Genomic DNA, 16,693 nt, shown 5'->3' with positions numbered 1-16,693 from the left:
ATTTCCTTCAAATGGCATTTAGTTGCTAGTTAACTACTGGCTGATGAAGGGATATTCTATTAGGTTCTAATAAATATCCTTTTCTTTCATCACATTAATCTTTTTTGTTTAACTTTCAAATGCATATGGATTAACTGCAAGTATCATAGCTTGGACCAGGTGCATTAAGTCTTTAAACTGATACTCTTGCTCTTTTAGTCCTTTAAAGAGGCCCTTTCAAGTAGACAATGAATAAGGAAGATTGAAGATTTGTGGCCTCTGAACTAGGATTGCCAAAGGAACAAATCTGACTTGGAAGAAGTATGGCCAGGGAGCTCCTTAAAGGCAAGGATGGTGAAACTTCTCACACACTTTAAAGCATGTTTTCAAGAATGGCTAGTCTTGGATTAAGACATCATGATGGGAAAGGTGGAGGGTCAGTGAAAGAGAAAGACTCTCAAAGAGATGAACTAAAGCAAACAAACAAACAAAAAATAAAAAGACATTTCAAAAAACTAAGAGGGGATAAATACTATATACTGCATTGAAAGATGAGAGAGAGTAGTGTTTAGGAGGATTATATAATTAGGTATCACTGTCATGACAAGAGTCCAGAATGAAATCTGCATAGCAGAGTGGGTTGTATAACAATGAAAATAATAATTTTTTTTTTAAACTTGTCAAAGAGAAAAGTGAATTGTGAGGGGAGGGTTGGGCAGGGAGGAAAGTGTGCAACAATGAATGAATTAAAAAAAAAATAAAATTCAGAGGCTGAAAAAAAAATTACAATCCCAAAATTGTAAATATCACGCATGTTATTAACCGCAAGAGAATCAAAAGGCATTTAAAGAAAACAATCACCTATAAGCTCACTTGAGACCCATTTTCACACTGTGATGTATGCAAAAGTAGATTTTTAAACAACATTAGGGTGATACTATTTATATAATCTCCTTGTATTTTCCACTTGGTAATGCATCATGAGCTAAATATATTTTTTGCCAATAAAAAACAAAAAAAAGAGATGAGTTGACACAGTGACTGCAACACTGGGCTTGCACGGCAGGGGAATGGGAGGATGGCACAATGGTAGAGGCAAGGTTTGGGTCTGTTGTTCACAGGGTTGCTATGAGCTAGAGTTGACCTGACAGTACCTAACAACAACATGTTGTTGTTGTTGTTTGATGCAGTCGAGTCGTAGATGACTCATAGCGACCCTATGAATGAACGGCCTGAGTAATGTTCATACATAGAGCTTCCGGAGGCAAGCCATTTCAGAAGTGGATGCAACAACATAATTTCTTTTTTATTTATAACTTTCTGTGTCATTTCCAAAACTCCATGTTAGTTTACTCAATTATTTAGTGAATGCCTTTTACATGCAAGGTATTACTATTATGGGTAATACAAAAATAATGCCATATTCTTACAATGGAAATGTGGACTTCTTATACATGCAAATATACAAATAACTTGAGCAAACAAGTATTTTAAGACTATTTTTTTAGATGTTAACCTAAAGGGAAGGCAATTTTCACTGGCAAAAATCACAAAAAGGTTTCATTAAGAAAAAAGTGGCAGTTAAATTAAGTCCTAAAGAAAGGTTGGAATTTTTAAAGGTAAAGATTATAGAAGACGTAGGTCAGCACACCAAGGTAAGGATACTGAAGAGAAAACAACTCATCTAAGGGAGAATTTTCTCAGCTTCAGTCCAGCTTGATATTCTAGACTCAATGATTTTTTTGTGTGGTGCACTATGCCAAACACTTCGCAGGATACTTGGCACGTCCCAGTAGATGTCAGTGACAGCCTCCAAATTGTGACAACTAAAAGTGTGTGTGGACACTGTCAAAGGTCTACTAGAGGGCTGTATTATCCCTAGTGGAGAAAATGGCTTATATACTAACAGAGTCCGTGACACAAATCACTAATTTAGTACAAAAAGTGAGAAACATATATAAACTCACAAAGCAAAAAATCATTAGAATGTATCAGTATTGCTGTATTATTATTTTTTTTAAGATTATGCTTATCCTATATGTGTGGTGTTTTTCTCGTTTATGAAATGATGGTAATAGAAGATGTTGTTATGTTCTATCAGGTCGAGCATATCTCAAAGGGACTGTCTGAACAGTAAATCTTTATTCTGTCCTATCCTGTCCCTTCCTCACCATCTTTGACACATCTGAGCCCATGGCTGCGGTCACTGGATCAATCCATTTCACTGAGGGTCATCTTCTCTTTTGCTGATGTTCTATCTTTCTAAGCATGATATGATATCCCTTTCCAAGGAACAGCCTCTCTTAGCAATATGCCATTAGCTAGTAGAAGGTATTCTTTCCCCCACTAAATTAAATCCTGACTCATTTCTACACTAAAAACTCAAGCTAAAAACAATTGCTGCCTAGTCAGTCCTAACTACAGTCACCCTCTATCAGGTATTTGTAAATCATTAGCCAGAAAAGACTGAACCTTTTTCTCCCTCAGAGACACTGGTGGATTTGAACTGCTTAAGAGGCACAGCCTCTGGGTTAGCAGTGCACTTTGCTACAGACCAAGCCACCTGAGCTCCCCTAACGTCTACACTCAGCTTACTAAACTGTACTGAAAAGGCTTACAAGTAATTCTGTCTCAGACACTGTACAGCAAGCTCCTTTGAAAGCAGAAATCACACCTTCTTATTGCTCTGTCTCAACATCCAGAGTACATATACAGGGAGACAAACGTTTGTTAAAACTCTGACAGTCAAGGCATCTTTTTTGTTGGTGTTGTGGAGGATGACTGAAGGTTTCTTACAGGATCAAGAAGTCATGTGGTGATTTATATAAGACTTTACTAAATCTCTCTGTGCCTGTCAAGTTACCCTCTTATTTCAGAGCCCTGCTCCGGAGCCCTTGCCTCTGTGAGGCACTGATAGTCTGTATTCCTAAAATACTTTCACACAGTCCTTCTGTGACAGCAACCATACACTGCTTTATATCTGTCTTGCTTTAGAGTTATTATATATGGATCTACCTTGACCATTAAAATGTAAGCTTTTTGAGGGGCAAATACTCTGTTCCTCTAATTCTATCAATTTAATATCCAATGGTTTTAAGGAGTAATGGCAGCTATGTATTTACTGAATATCTACTAAGTGTCAAGCAAACTCTTTAATACATTACTTATTTAAAGCTTTAAAAAAATCTTGAAAAAGCTAATTTTTTCATTTAATCTTTACAGGTGTGGAGACTGAGGCTGAAGTATAAAGGTTAGATCAGCTAGTTGAGATCTCTAGGCTAATAACAGATGGATTAGGATGTCAAAGTCTATATTCTTTCACTATGCAATGCAGCCCTCATGTTTATTGTTGTGGACAGAAATGTTTACAGACAGATCAAACAGAAGAACCAACCCAGGCTAATTTCTGTAAGATCCCTTCTAGTGTCAATCTTCTAGATCATTTTTATTAAGTACATTTTATATATAATAAAAATTTATCATAAATATGGAGTATAAGTGATTTCCAAAGCCTTTGTAAAATGATAGCCTATTTCCTTAATGCATTAGCTCCAAACATATCTTTTTTGATCTTTACTGTAGTAGTACTACTACACAGGTAGTACTATTAATCATGAACTGAGTGGTTTGTGACATGTTATAAGAGGAATTAAAAATGTTTATTTGTTGGCATGTCCAAGTATAAGGAAAAGGGTAACTACTTGCTATTCTTACAATGCAAGGAACAGTTGGGGAATCAAGTTCTTCCTTGGGGAAAATAAACTATTAGAGGCCATGATATTATTCGTTGTTATGTGCTGTCGAATTGACTGTGATTCATTGTCCCCAACACACCTACCCCTATTGCCACAGTCACTGGGCCGATCTATCTTATCCAGGGTCTTACTTTCCTGCGCTGCCTCTGCCTCCTTCTAAGCACAGTGTCCTTCTCCAAGAACTGGTCCCTCCTGGCAACATGCCCAAAGTCTGTGAGAGGGAGCTTCAAAATCCTTGTCTCCAAGGGAAAACTTGGCTTCATCCTCTTTATGACACGTCATTTCATGAATAAATGTTTCTGATTCTTCTGTGGGGACTGAGAACTATTCTTATTCCATAAAACTCTGTATGTTAAGAGAGTGCAAAAAAATGCACAACGAAGGAATATTGAGTTACAAGTATTTACTAAAAAGTAATTTTACCTTGTCTTGCAGTATATTCATTGTCTTCAATTAACCGTGCTAAACCAAAATCTGCTATTTTGCACACAAGATTTTCTCCTACAAGAATATTAGCAGCCCGAAGGTCTCGGTGAATATAGTTCATTCTTTCAATATATGCCATGCCATCAGCAATCTTGGGGGGAAAAATTATACATTATTCAAATGGAAATAGGAGGAAAAAATTTGGTTAAAGTAAGATTACTGTGAAATCTTGTATCTTTAAAGGAGACACCATAGTCTCTAGCAAGTAGTAATAATAATAAAAGTAATGAAATAGATAATAAAAAGCACTGTCATTAAAAAACAAACCTAAAGGGTAAAGTCCAATTTCAAAACTGAAAGGCCAAGATTTTCAACCACTCAACATCGCCAGTTATCATTAGAGGCATAATAAACAAGTGCCTTTCTTTCGTTAGTAATTAAGAGATAAGCCACAGGGTTACTGAGTACCTCTGGACAGAAGTCAGTCCACCAAGGTCCATATGAGGTACTGACCTAAGACGTTCCTTGTGATAAAGACCTCAGTCACAGAAGAGTATCCTCAAACTAAAGGATGCTGGTAAAATATAGCGTGCATGGGAACTAAAAGTTATTTCCATGCTTTTAAAAGAAAGTAGGGAGAAGAAAGAAAGGCATAATAATTATAATGACAGGAATAATATACAACACAAACTGAGCACAAAGTCTTAAGTATTTATCTGGCCCTATAAAGTGGTAATGGGAGTTCTGGTGGTCTAGTGGCAAAGAAGCTGCACGGCAATCCCAAAGGCATATGGTTCAAAGCCACCAGTTGCTCCATGGGATAAGGATAAGCAATCTCTTCCTATGTGATTAACTGCCACTGAAAACCTGCTGGAGGATCAGTTATGGGTCAGTTCTGATTCTGTGGTACTCAACAACAATATAAAGTGGTAAGGAGTTGTCCTGCCAATGCAAAGGTATGTAGTTCTAATCCACTAGCTGTTGTGGAAGAAAGATGGGCAATCTCTTCCCATGCAATTTATTCCCTTTTAACCCCTCAGGGGAGCTCTGGTGACCTAGTGTCAAGAAGCTGTGCTGAAATCCTGAAGGCACGCGGATCGAGGCCACCAGCTTCTCCACAAGAGAAGGATGGATAATCTTTCTGCCTCTGAAAACTCACCGGAGGGTCAGCTATGGGTTGGTTCTGACTTGACAGTAGACAACAACCACAATAAACCCACTGGAGAGTCAGCTATGGGTAAGTTCTGATTTGATCGTACACAACAACATAAAAAAGTAGCGTGCCAGCCCTCAACCAGAGTGTGTCCAGGAGTTTTGAACTCAGGAACATGGACTGTTTCTGGTCAAAACGTAAGTCTCTCTCTGATGTAAAGCTTCTTCACTCACATTTCTCTACACTGGTGGACTCTATAGACAGCCGGATGTTGGCTGAAAGATAAATAACATACGCTCAACATGTAGGTCAAAGCTAAAAACAAAACCCCCTCAAATGTCTACCATAGAAAAGAAAAATGTAAAATGTGAAAGAGTAAAAATATCTCTGTCCTCAATCTTTAACTATATATAGTAGCTAGTGGATTTGAACTGAGTGCCTTTAGGTTGGCAGTGCAACTCTTTACCAACAGGCCACAATAGCTTCTATCAACTAACCCAACCAGCTCTTTAATATTATATAATTTGCCCCCACTTTAAAACAACTGATCTAACTTCTATTTTTAAAAAATTCATCACAATCACATTCACTTGCTGCCAGGTGCAACTCTCAAATCACTGAAAATATTCTTAGCCTTTTCTTGCACTAAAATGAAATAAAAATCTTATGCATCTGTCCCAACTTAGTTACAAATTCCTAAACTCTACTTTTTAGTGTATACTTTTACCTGAGACTGATTCATTATACACGTACCTGAGCAGCCATATCAACCAGCTGTGGGAGCTTCAAATACTTTCCATCGCCCTCCTTGAGGAAATCTAACAAGCTCCCTGGAAGAAAGAATAGACATTTATGAAAAATGAGGATTCAAACAAATCATTTCCAACCCTGAACAGGTCACCAGACCCTAACATTTAAGCTTTCTAAAATGTGCAACTTAAAATTTCTGACTAATTATCTTTCAGGAGTCTTAAAGAGAATCCTAAAATTTTCACCACGTCTTCTGATAATGTACATAAAAAACTGAAAAATACAATAACTTACCAGATTAGGGATATTCTTTCTTTGCATTAAGCAAACCAGTGGTCTCAATTTTATCCAAAAAGAAGTTATTAGTATTTCTATATATTGAAGTCAATATGAATCATAAGTTAATAAAACTGGGACTCTCTTGGGGCAGGTAATACTAAAGCTAAGTGGCTAGATGAACTGCCATGGAAGAGTTGACCAATAAACCTCACTCAATTTCATACACCAAGAAGCAGGCAGAGCAGTATGGATAAGAGTGAAAGGGGAAGTGTTTATGTCTCTTCTAATATTGGTTAAAAACTTACCATGTGGCTGAGTTTAATCAAGACAAAACACCAGATTAACCAAAAATAAAGCACATTTTGTAAACTACACTGAGAAACTGCTCCAAATCACATTAGACTGTCTTAAGGAGGCAGTTATGCTAGAAGAGAAATACAAATGGATGACTTCATTGTCTCGTATTTCAAAAAGGCTGAAATCTGAATTCAGAGCACTGGTTTGAGGTGAATATTGTCTCTCTGAATTCTGGACAAAAGCCTTGGCTTTTGCTTCCTGTTCCCTGGAGATCTCTGTGTGTCTTGGCATTTATCTTATCATGCTAAGTCTGTTCTTCTAAATCAAGACAGACTCAATATACCCTACACTAATCCCACCGCTTAAAGAGACAACCTCTTCCTAAATGGGACTGTAACCACAAACAGGTACAGAGTTGCACAGAGGTTAGGTAAGATGTAACACTAATTTTTGAAGGACACAATTCAACTTCTAAGATTAAAAAGTGATCACTTAACTTCATGTCCTTGCTACACGAAGAACTCATTTACCCCATCACATCATCCCCAAAGTCTTAAATCAATACCAAGTCTGAAATCTTATTTTTGTAGTAACAAAATCAAATATGGGTGAATCATTAAGTTTATTTCACCAAGGGTAAAATTTTTCTTCATCTTCAGATATTGTAATACAATTTATATATTCAACAATTGTAAATGAAAAATGTATGAATAACTGAATGGAATTATGTTATAAAAAATTAGTATGAAAGGAGATATGTATAATCATATCCATAGCAGCATTATTCACAATAGCAACAATATGGAAACAGCTCAAATGCCCATCAATAAATGAATGGATTGAGAAATTGTGGTACATTCACACAGTGGAATATCATGCAGCACGATGGTTTGAAGCCACCAGCTGCTCTGCTGGAGAAAGGTGGGCTATCTCCTCTTTTGAAAACCCTCTGAAAACCTGTTGCAGGGTCTGCTAAGGGTCGATTCCTACTCTACAGTATACAACAACAAGAAGGAACAATGATTTTGTAAAGTATTAATAAACACGAGAAAGTCTGGAGATCTGAGTGAATGAACTCAATCATAAGACTCAATCATAGGACAAATACATAAAAATGTAAAACCATTATTGTAAAAATGGAAGGTTAACAAGTAAGATGTGTATAAATGTCCAAACTGGAAAAGGAATAAAAGGAAAGAGATGAAAAAAGGGGAAATGTGGAAATCACTAAGATAAAAAACAGGCAGACTGGAGGGTGGTGGTGAAGGAAGTGGAAAGATTCAATGGGAACTAACTTGAAAAGATGGGAGTAATGTAATAATAGGCACAGATCAATAGCAATAAATGATATAGAATGTATATGAATGAGTGTATGAAATACAATGTAAATGAAAGATTGTATAAAACACAAAGTACATGAAAGAACAAATTATCATATGAAAAACCAATTATAAGAAAAATAATAAATTTAAAAATATTTAAATGAGTATGATCAAATGAAAAACCAGACTATAAACTTTCCCTCAATTTATAAAAAGAAGACATTTCTCCTTATCTGTAAACCTGTGAATTACAGAGGATCAATTATCTGTTCCCAAAATATGTTAGCGACATGGGTACAGTCAGATATTTCCATCACAAATGGGGGGAAAAATTGAAGGAAAGAAGACATAATGGATAGGTGAGGTCTAAAACTTAGCAAACCCATTCACAGTGGCTCTCGAGGCAACCAGGGAGCTCTGTGTACACCTGGTGAAGGCTCTGGTTGCGGCAGTGGTTGCTACTCCGTCCTGGAGGCCCTCCAGGATAGGACCTTGCTTCCCTGGTTTTGAGGCAATTCCCATCTCCTAATCCATGAGAGTGGCAACTCTACTCTCTCAGCCCCAGAGAGTATCCTACTGCTTCATGGGCATGGCAGTCCACAGAACTGTGGGCAAAAGCCCCATGCCTCTAGTACATTTAAATGGTAGCCTCACACTCCAGAATTGAGTTAGCAAAGAGCCAGTTATCTGAAATCTAAAAGGCTGTGCCTTTACAATCCAGAAGGCTGTGTGACCCCAGCTCTCAAAATGGAAAAGGCTCCCATGCTCCTTCATCAGTTCTGCTGACCTCCAAACTGCTCCAAGGATGCTCCTTCTCTTTTCTTGGAGGACAACAGATGTAGTGAGTTGGCCTCTTTCCTGTCTGTAGAGTTTCAAGAGGCAGTGTTCTTTCCCTTCTTTCCTTCTCTGTGCCCTGCAGTATAAACTGGTGGGTTTTTTCCTGTGGGAGTCGGTAAGAGCCATCATTCACAGGGCTAATCTCTTTAACCTAAGCTTGTGTAGCCCTTAGGTGAACATTCTAACACATGTGTCTTTACATTGAACAACAGAATTTTTCTAATATTTAAGTTCTGTTTTCATTTGACAGAGCTGACAGGCAATCTCCTCCCATGCGATTAACTACCTCTGAAAAGCTGAAGGTCAGCTATGAGTTGGTCCCAACTCCACTACAACAGCAGCAGAACCTTCAAGCATTTACACATAATTCAGAACTCTCTGAACTAAATAAGTAGCACTGCCCTTCCTCCAAACACATGCTAATCATTTCCTTTTAAAACCTCACCAGAAGCACATTTTAGTGCGCATATTTCACTGGCAACTATCCATGATAGACTTTATTTGTATTTCTCCTCTCTTGGCTTGTGAGCCCTCACCAGAACCGCCTTTATCTTTAAAGTAACCTGTTGTTGTTTACCATGGAGTCGGAAATGACCCACATCTGACCCTCTGGCAGGTGTTCAGAGGCAGTTAATTACATGGGATGAAACTGCCCATCCTTCTCCTGTTGAGCAGCTGATGGCCTTGAACCACCTGCCTTCGAGATTGCAACATAGCTTCTTCTTGCCCCTAGCCACCAGGCACCTTAAAACTATTCCCAATTCCAAAACCACTTCTTAGCTATCTGTGAGAGCAGAACTTCAATCTTAGGTATCCAGTACTTCTGTGACAAAAACACCACCTGTCACTGGTTCACCACAGAGAGATGTCTTTTTGCCCAGTTCAGGAGACCAGAAACCCACATCTAGGGGAGGCTCTGCTCTCCTCTTGTCTTCTATGTCTCTTCAGTCTCAGCTTTCTGGCTCCTCAGAGATTTTAGCGTATTCTGGCATCTATCTTACAACTTCTCTCTGCCTGCTTTTTATGTCTCTTTTTAAATCTCAAAAGAGACTAACTTAGGATATGGCTTATATTAACCTTGCCTCATCTGAATTCAATCCATAACAGAGACTAAAGAAAAATGACAACTAAATGTAATTCGTGACCATGGATTGGCTATAGGGCAGGAAAAACACTGAAATAATTAAGGATGTCACTGGCACAACAGGTGAAATCTGAACGTGGACTGTTTATCAGACAACAGAGTGTATTCATGCTCCATTTCCTAACTTTGATCATCACACTGTGGCTATATAATGCCTTTGCCTTCCTAAGACAAACACTGAAGTTTAGGGGTAAAAGGACCATGATGTGTGTATCATGCAGTCTCACCTGTTCAGGGACATAAGAGTTAAAAAATAAACAATTTTTCTATGTTGCTAGAAAACAATTTAGAGAATATACTTCCCCTGATCTGTCTACTACCCAGGAAATCTATGTTACTGGATTTGTCCACTTTTTTGCCCATTCAAACAATTACCAAGGCCTGCTATGGGTGAAGCACTACAGATGATCCAAAGATAACTAAGTCGCGGGCCTTGTCCTTGAAAAGTCTGGAAAGGTGTTGTATGTAGTTTTGTGCTACTGAGTCAGAACTGACTCAGAGCTGACCCTCCCGTGGGTTTTCAGACACTGTAAATCACACGAGACTGGCCATCCTTCTCCCATGGAGCCAGTGACATATAAACCACTTGTCTTTGGGTTGGTAGCGCAATTCCTTACCATGTGGTCACCAGAGCTCCCTAGTAGGTGTTACAGAAACTACAGCAGGTGCACAATGGATATGGGGTTAATTCTGGAGTTAATTCTATGAAGGAGTCAGAAAAGGCTTCAGAGAGGAGTGCACTGTAAAGGAAGAATGGACGTAGAGAAGGAAATCCAGGAAGACAGAGTAACAAGTATAAAGGTAGTAATCCATGTCTATTCCAGGAACTAAAAGCAATCTTCCCAACATAGGAACACAGCGTACTGGTGAGAATGAGGCTGCAGAAGAAGGAAAGACAACACAGATGACAAAGGGTAAACAGACTTTATCCTTTGTAAACGAAGTGTTTTATGCTGAGAAGCAGTACGACCTGATTTATGTTGAGAAAGTAATCGAATAGTACGCTGAAGAATGAAACTGGTGTAGCAGGTAACAACTGCACAGAATCAATATTTTCCTGTTTCCGCAGCAGCCATTTCCACCTCCTGACCACACTTATGCTGCAGAGAGGAACTGCTCCACAGGGGTTCCTTGGCTGTGGTCTTTACTGGCAGACAGACCTTGGATGGAAGGCACTACTGGACAGATTTAAATCACCGACCTCTAGGTTAGCAGTCAAGTCCAAGTGCCTTCACTAGGGAAGGACCTGCAGTGTCTAGGAGAGTCTACTGTGCTTCAAACATAGCACTGATGGTGAGGAAGGAGACAAATTCCAGAGAAACTTAGTAAGGGATCTAGAGCACACAGTAGACTATTACATAAGGGATAGCTGGATGCCGTCAATGATAACACCTTAGGTTTCTGTTCTAGGAGTTCAAGTTAAAAATGTATCCTTAGTAAGAAATGGGATATAGGAGGATAAGTGGGTTGAGGCAAGGTGGTGGTTATTAGAATATGAAGAAATCCAGTTTTGTTGGCTCTGACAAAGGAGTCGATGTCTTTAAGTTGTGGTGCTACCTAAGAGAACAAAATATCCCATGGACTGTCAAGAGAATAAAGAAATGGGTCTTGAAGAATGTGCAGCCAGGAAGTTCCCTGGAGGGAAAGATGGTGAAATGTCATCTCACATACTTTGGACATGTTGACAGGAGGGGCCAGTCTGTAGAAAAAGACATTGGGCTGGCAAAGGAGGGGAAGACCTTCAAAGAGATGGACTAACACAGTGACTGTAACAATGGATTCTAGTGTGGCAGAGAAGATGGCAAAGGACAGGGTAGGGTACAGATCTATTGTTTATTGAGTTGTTGTTGACGCATAACTTCTTGTTGACCCCTAACATAAACAATGACAACATTAGTCAGAAAAAAGGCTGAGATTGGTCACATTAACAAATAGGCTGAAAAAGAAAGCCACAGAGATACAGATTGAGTATTAAGACGGTTTGAGGCCACTGAAGGAATTCTGAGGAAATAAAAATACTATAGTGGTGGGAAGAAAAGATCAACCAGTGTGATAAAAAAAATGAAGGGTCCAGGAAGCAAGAAAATGGTATCCTTGAAACAAAGGTGAAAGAAGTTTAATAAAGAAAAGGAAATTACCCAGCTAATTTAGCAATGAAGGAGTCAGGGTGTTGGTGGTTAATGAAAAGGTTGGCAGTCTCAAGTCCGTCATGGGTAAAAAGATGTGGCAAGGTACTCCCATACAGATTTACAGCACCAGAGAGTCTAGGGGGCAGTTCTACTCTCTCTTAAGTTAATACGAGTTAGAACCGACTCACGAGCTTCAGCTTTGGTTTGAGGAGTGGAGTGGTTAAAGGACTGACAGACTGCTAATCAATGCAACTGGTGTTTCAAATCCACCAGGGACCACAAAACAAAGCTATGGCAATCCTTCATTCACAACTTCGTAAACCCTACAGCACTCTGTCCTACAGGTTCTCTATGAACTGGACTCCAACTTGATGACAATAAGTTTACTTTTTTCCTAATAGAGGAAGTAGTTGACCACCAATTCTCTTTGTCAAAGTAGTTTCACTAGGAAACCATGAATTACCTATTAGTAAGAAAAAGCTTGCAACCTAATAGAAAAAAATGAACACACTAAAAGACATTGGATTGACAGGTAATTCACAAGAAAACCAGAATAGCCTATAAATATTTGAAAAGATGCTCAGCTAGGAAAAAACGAAGTAGGTAAGAGATTACAGCATTCTACTGGAAAAACTGAAAATACTGAACAATACCAATGCTACATCAAAGTGGAAAAGCAGGAACTCTCATCTATGCTAATGGAAGTATGCTCAGGGCAGGGTAAAAATTAGAGTAATACTTTTTAGAACAAAGCCAAATATACAGCTACCCTACAATTCTGCCTTCAGGTATATAGCAAATGTCTGGATTATGAAATGTGACTTCAAGACCCTTGTGTTTGCCCTTTCATGTTGTGTAAATATACCCTCAATTTGAAATGAATGAACCAACACCTGACTTGCAATAAGCTCTTCATCACAATCATCTTCACTTGCTGCATGTGCAGCCCTTAAATCACAGAAATGCCTTTGTATCTTTTTGTGCACTAAAACAAGATTGAATAAGAACTACATACATTGGCTCTGATAATGTACAAAATCAACTTAAAGACACACTTAGAAATCAATCTTGTTTCTAACTTGGGACTGCCTGTGTAACCTAGTGGTTCCCAAACAACAGGAAGCAACACAAAAATCTTATTGCAGAATTTCTTAAACTCTTCCCCAACTGATATGTAATGATTATAAAATGGTTTTTGACCAATTCTTCTTAATTACAGACTAGTAAGTGATACAAACAGCTCCAACCTGCATTCCTCTAGCTCAGAAGTCCTTAACTTTTTTTTTTTTGGTTGGCAGATCCTTTTTGAGAATCTCATGAAAATTATCTCTCTCTCCTAAGAAAACACATGTACATAATAAAAATCTACACATAACCTCAAAGGAAAGTTCATGGACTTTGTATACTGCAAGGATTTAGGTATGTTAAACCATCAATTAGTAGCCTACATCAGTCTTAACTTCTAGTTCCAATCCATTCTGGAAGAAAAAAATCATTTCATAGAGTGAATGTGTTAGCCAAGGAGCTCTGGTCATGCAGACCAGGAGTTGTGCTACTAACCCAAATGCAGTGCCTCTCTGGAGGTTCAAATTCACCAACTGCTCCAAGGGAGAGCAATCTACACCTGCAAAATTTACAACCTCGGAAACCCAATGGAGGCCCAGCTATGTGTCGGTTCCAACTATACAATGAGCATTAACACATAGATTGTAGTTAACTCTTTTGCCACTAGATGGAACTACATCATTGGCCAAGTTGGACTACTGGAGAGATGACTTGGATCAGTGGTTTGAATTATAGAGAAAGTTATTTGTAAGAACAAAAACATAAAATACAAGATAGAACAATTATACAACCAACAAGTCCAAGTCTAAACATACTCACAGAAGTCAATGCAGAGAAACAAATTTGTATACTCAATGTTCACTGGTGTACTGTTCAGAATAGCCAAAATGGTGAGAACAATGAAAACAGCCACCAACATAACCACTAAAATGTAAAAAGTGGTACATACATTCAAGGGAATATCCCACGGTTAGAAGGAGAAATGAATCTATTACAACATGGATGAACCTGAAAAAAATTATGCTGAGTGAAATGGGTCAGTTGCAAAGGGATAAATATTTTATATTTTTACATATATGAAATAAGCAAATAAAAAGAAACTAAAGATCATTAATGATTATCACTAGAGGTGGAAAAGGGGAGTTTTTATTTGGGGAGCATGGAACATGAAACATGGAATTAATGAGACTTAAATATACATGGAGACTTCTTATCAAGGAATGTTTTGGTTTTTTACCAGAATGAAAATCTAAAACTAAAAATTAAACCAAAAATTCCTCAAGACTGGTAAGAAAAGCATCCCTGTCAGTATATTTTTTGTTTGGAGATACAAGACTGACGTGGTTATAGAAAGAAAGATATACTACGTGCCCATCTTCAGTTGAAATCATTAGCCACAGGATCGTCTGTGGTTTCCTGAGTGAAGTGACTCTTCTGGTGATGGTACAGAAGGCAATCAAAAGATAAATTTCCTGATGGTAAGAAGTCTCTTACCTTTCTCCCAATATCTAGTACAGGCACACTGCATAATGAACACTCAAAATGTGATATGGAATCATTTGGAATGTGGATGAATAATTGCTTTGAAATACGCTTGCCAAGTATTCAGCAAGGTATTCAACACAGAGCAAATTAATCAAAGCATTAGTCTGCCCAAGCCCTTCAACATTAACCACAGATGGTGAATTAAGAATTAGTATATAGGCCAACTAGAAAAAGAATCCAGAAAGATGATCAGAAAATGTGACTGCCAGGGCTTACTGGCTCCTCTTTATTGTTATGGTATTAATAGCAGAAGGAATATATTAGCATAGGGAAAAAACCAAAAACATCAACCTCCTTTTCTTTTTACCCTTGTTCTAATGAATCCTATTATTAAAGATTCCACTCGAGGTTATGAGGTTTCTGGGAATGAAGACATTTCAAATGACAGTAGCAGAAAAAAGAATTTTCTACATCAAAAGTGATAAAAATTAATTTCTTTAACTTTACTTGATGGTTTTAGTTCTAAAGATACAAGTATGTGTCTAACTGCATTATTTTTATAAATAGTATTTTTGTTTTTTTTGTTTTATGCCTACTCCACATCCTTTAGGCAAATCTAAATTCAAAATAAATTCTGCTGACCCAACTTTCCTTATAAACTTTCTGTCCTCACAATCACTGGGACAAATCATTATTAAACAAAGTAACATGTTCTCCTATTTTTAAATCAGAACTCACTATTCATAAAAATCTATCTGCACAAGCATAGAAATGAAGACTTAAAAAAATCTATCAACATAAAACCCTACATTTTGCAAATCTGTTCAAGAATATATACATACCTTTGGACATAAATTCAGTGACAATATAAATTGGCTCTTCAGAAACAACAGCATATAGAGGCACAAGTTTATCATGTCTTAATTTTTTCATGATCTGAGCTTCCTGAAGAAAAGCTTCTGGCATCATTGTACCTGGCTTTAGTGTTTTGATTGCTACTTTCGTGGTTCCATTCCATGTTCCTAAAGAAGCAACACACATTTTAGGAGATTTCTGATCAATCTTCAACAAACAGCAAGTATCTTGAATACCTGAACATATACTAGCTATCAAACATTGTGACATTTTATTTTATGTCTGAATAATAAAAGAAATAAAGTTCAGACTTCTTACCCATCCATACTTCACCAAAACATCCTTGCCCTAGTTTAACCTCTAGTCGTAAAGATTCTCGAGGGATTTCCCAAGCATCTTTCGCGAGACCTTGAGTCTGGGGTTTCACAGTTGGACAGACAGCTGTTAACTTATGGCATAAACCATCAGCATGTTCTAAATAAATGAATAAAGGACATTTAAAAATTAATTACTTAAAAATCAGGCTTTTACTTATTATAAATAAAACCCATTCCCTTCCATTCTCATTGGGTTATGTGCCGATGAGTTGCCTGTGACTCATAGCAACCCTATGTACAACAGCCCTAAACCCTGCATCTATCCTGTGCCAATCTCAATGTCTCCAAAACACCTACTCCAACCACTCCAGTCACCGAATAAATCCCCCTCATAGAGTGTCTTCCTCTCTGGTGCTGTCCCTCCAAGCATGAGGTAATACTCCAAGAATTGGTCCCTCTTTGCAATATGTCCAAAGTATGTCAGACAAAGCTTCAGAATCTTTGCCTCCAAGGAGCAGCCTGTTTTGACCCTCTCTAGGCTGAACCTGTTCGTTTTCCTAGCAATCCATGGTATAGTCAATACTGTTCTCCAACACCACAGCTCAAAGGCATCAACACTGTCCGGCTCTTTGAGGCATAGCAAGTGATTGCAAAGACCATAGCCCATTGGAAGCACACTTAGTCTCCAGAGTGACACCACTGCTCTTCAGTACTTTGGAGACTCACACTTTGGAGAGGTCCCATACTTAGTAATCATAAAAATTTACATTCTGGTAATACTTTTGGCCAATGACAAGATGGAAGTGACTTGATATATTCAGTCATCAACTGTTACCGAGGGATAAATTATCAGGGAAATGTCCCTCCCTGGTATTTAAATAATTTAAAACTTTAAAACTG

At 38.0% G+C, this 16,693-nt stretch overlaps 1 protein-coding gene across 1 annotated transcript in view; it reads right to left on the bottom strand.

Moving 5' to 3' along the window:
- The window catches only part of YES1 (v-yes-1 Yamaguchi sarcoma viral oncogene homolog 1), a 41,555-nt gene that overhangs the window by 10,068 nt on the left and 14,794 nt on the right, over positions 1–16,693 (bottom strand). The window contains exons 6-9 of the mRNA XM_006901284.1: positions 15,795–15,950; positions 15,464–15,643; positions 6,067–6,143; positions 4,158–4,311 (exon numbers count right to left, since the gene is read on the bottom strand). Coding sequence (XP_006901346.1) covers positions 4,158–4,311; positions 6,067–6,143; positions 15,464–15,643; positions 15,795–15,950 — 567 coding nt within the window. The remainder of the gene's footprint in view (positions 1–4,157; positions 4,312–6,066; positions 6,144–15,463; positions 15,644–15,794; positions 15,951–16,693) is intronic.

The sequence above is a fragment of the Elephantulus edwardii genome, unplaced genomic scaffold, assembly GCF_000299155.1.
Source record: "Elephantulus edwardii isolate Elephantulus edwardi_28Jun2011 unplaced genomic scaffold, EleEdw1.0 scaffold00316, whole genome shotgun sequence".
NCBI lineage: Eukaryota > Metazoa > Chordata > Mammalia > Macroscelidea > Macroscelididae > Elephantulus > Elephantulus edwardii.
This window is presented reverse-complemented; position numbering and strand designations above follow the sequence as displayed.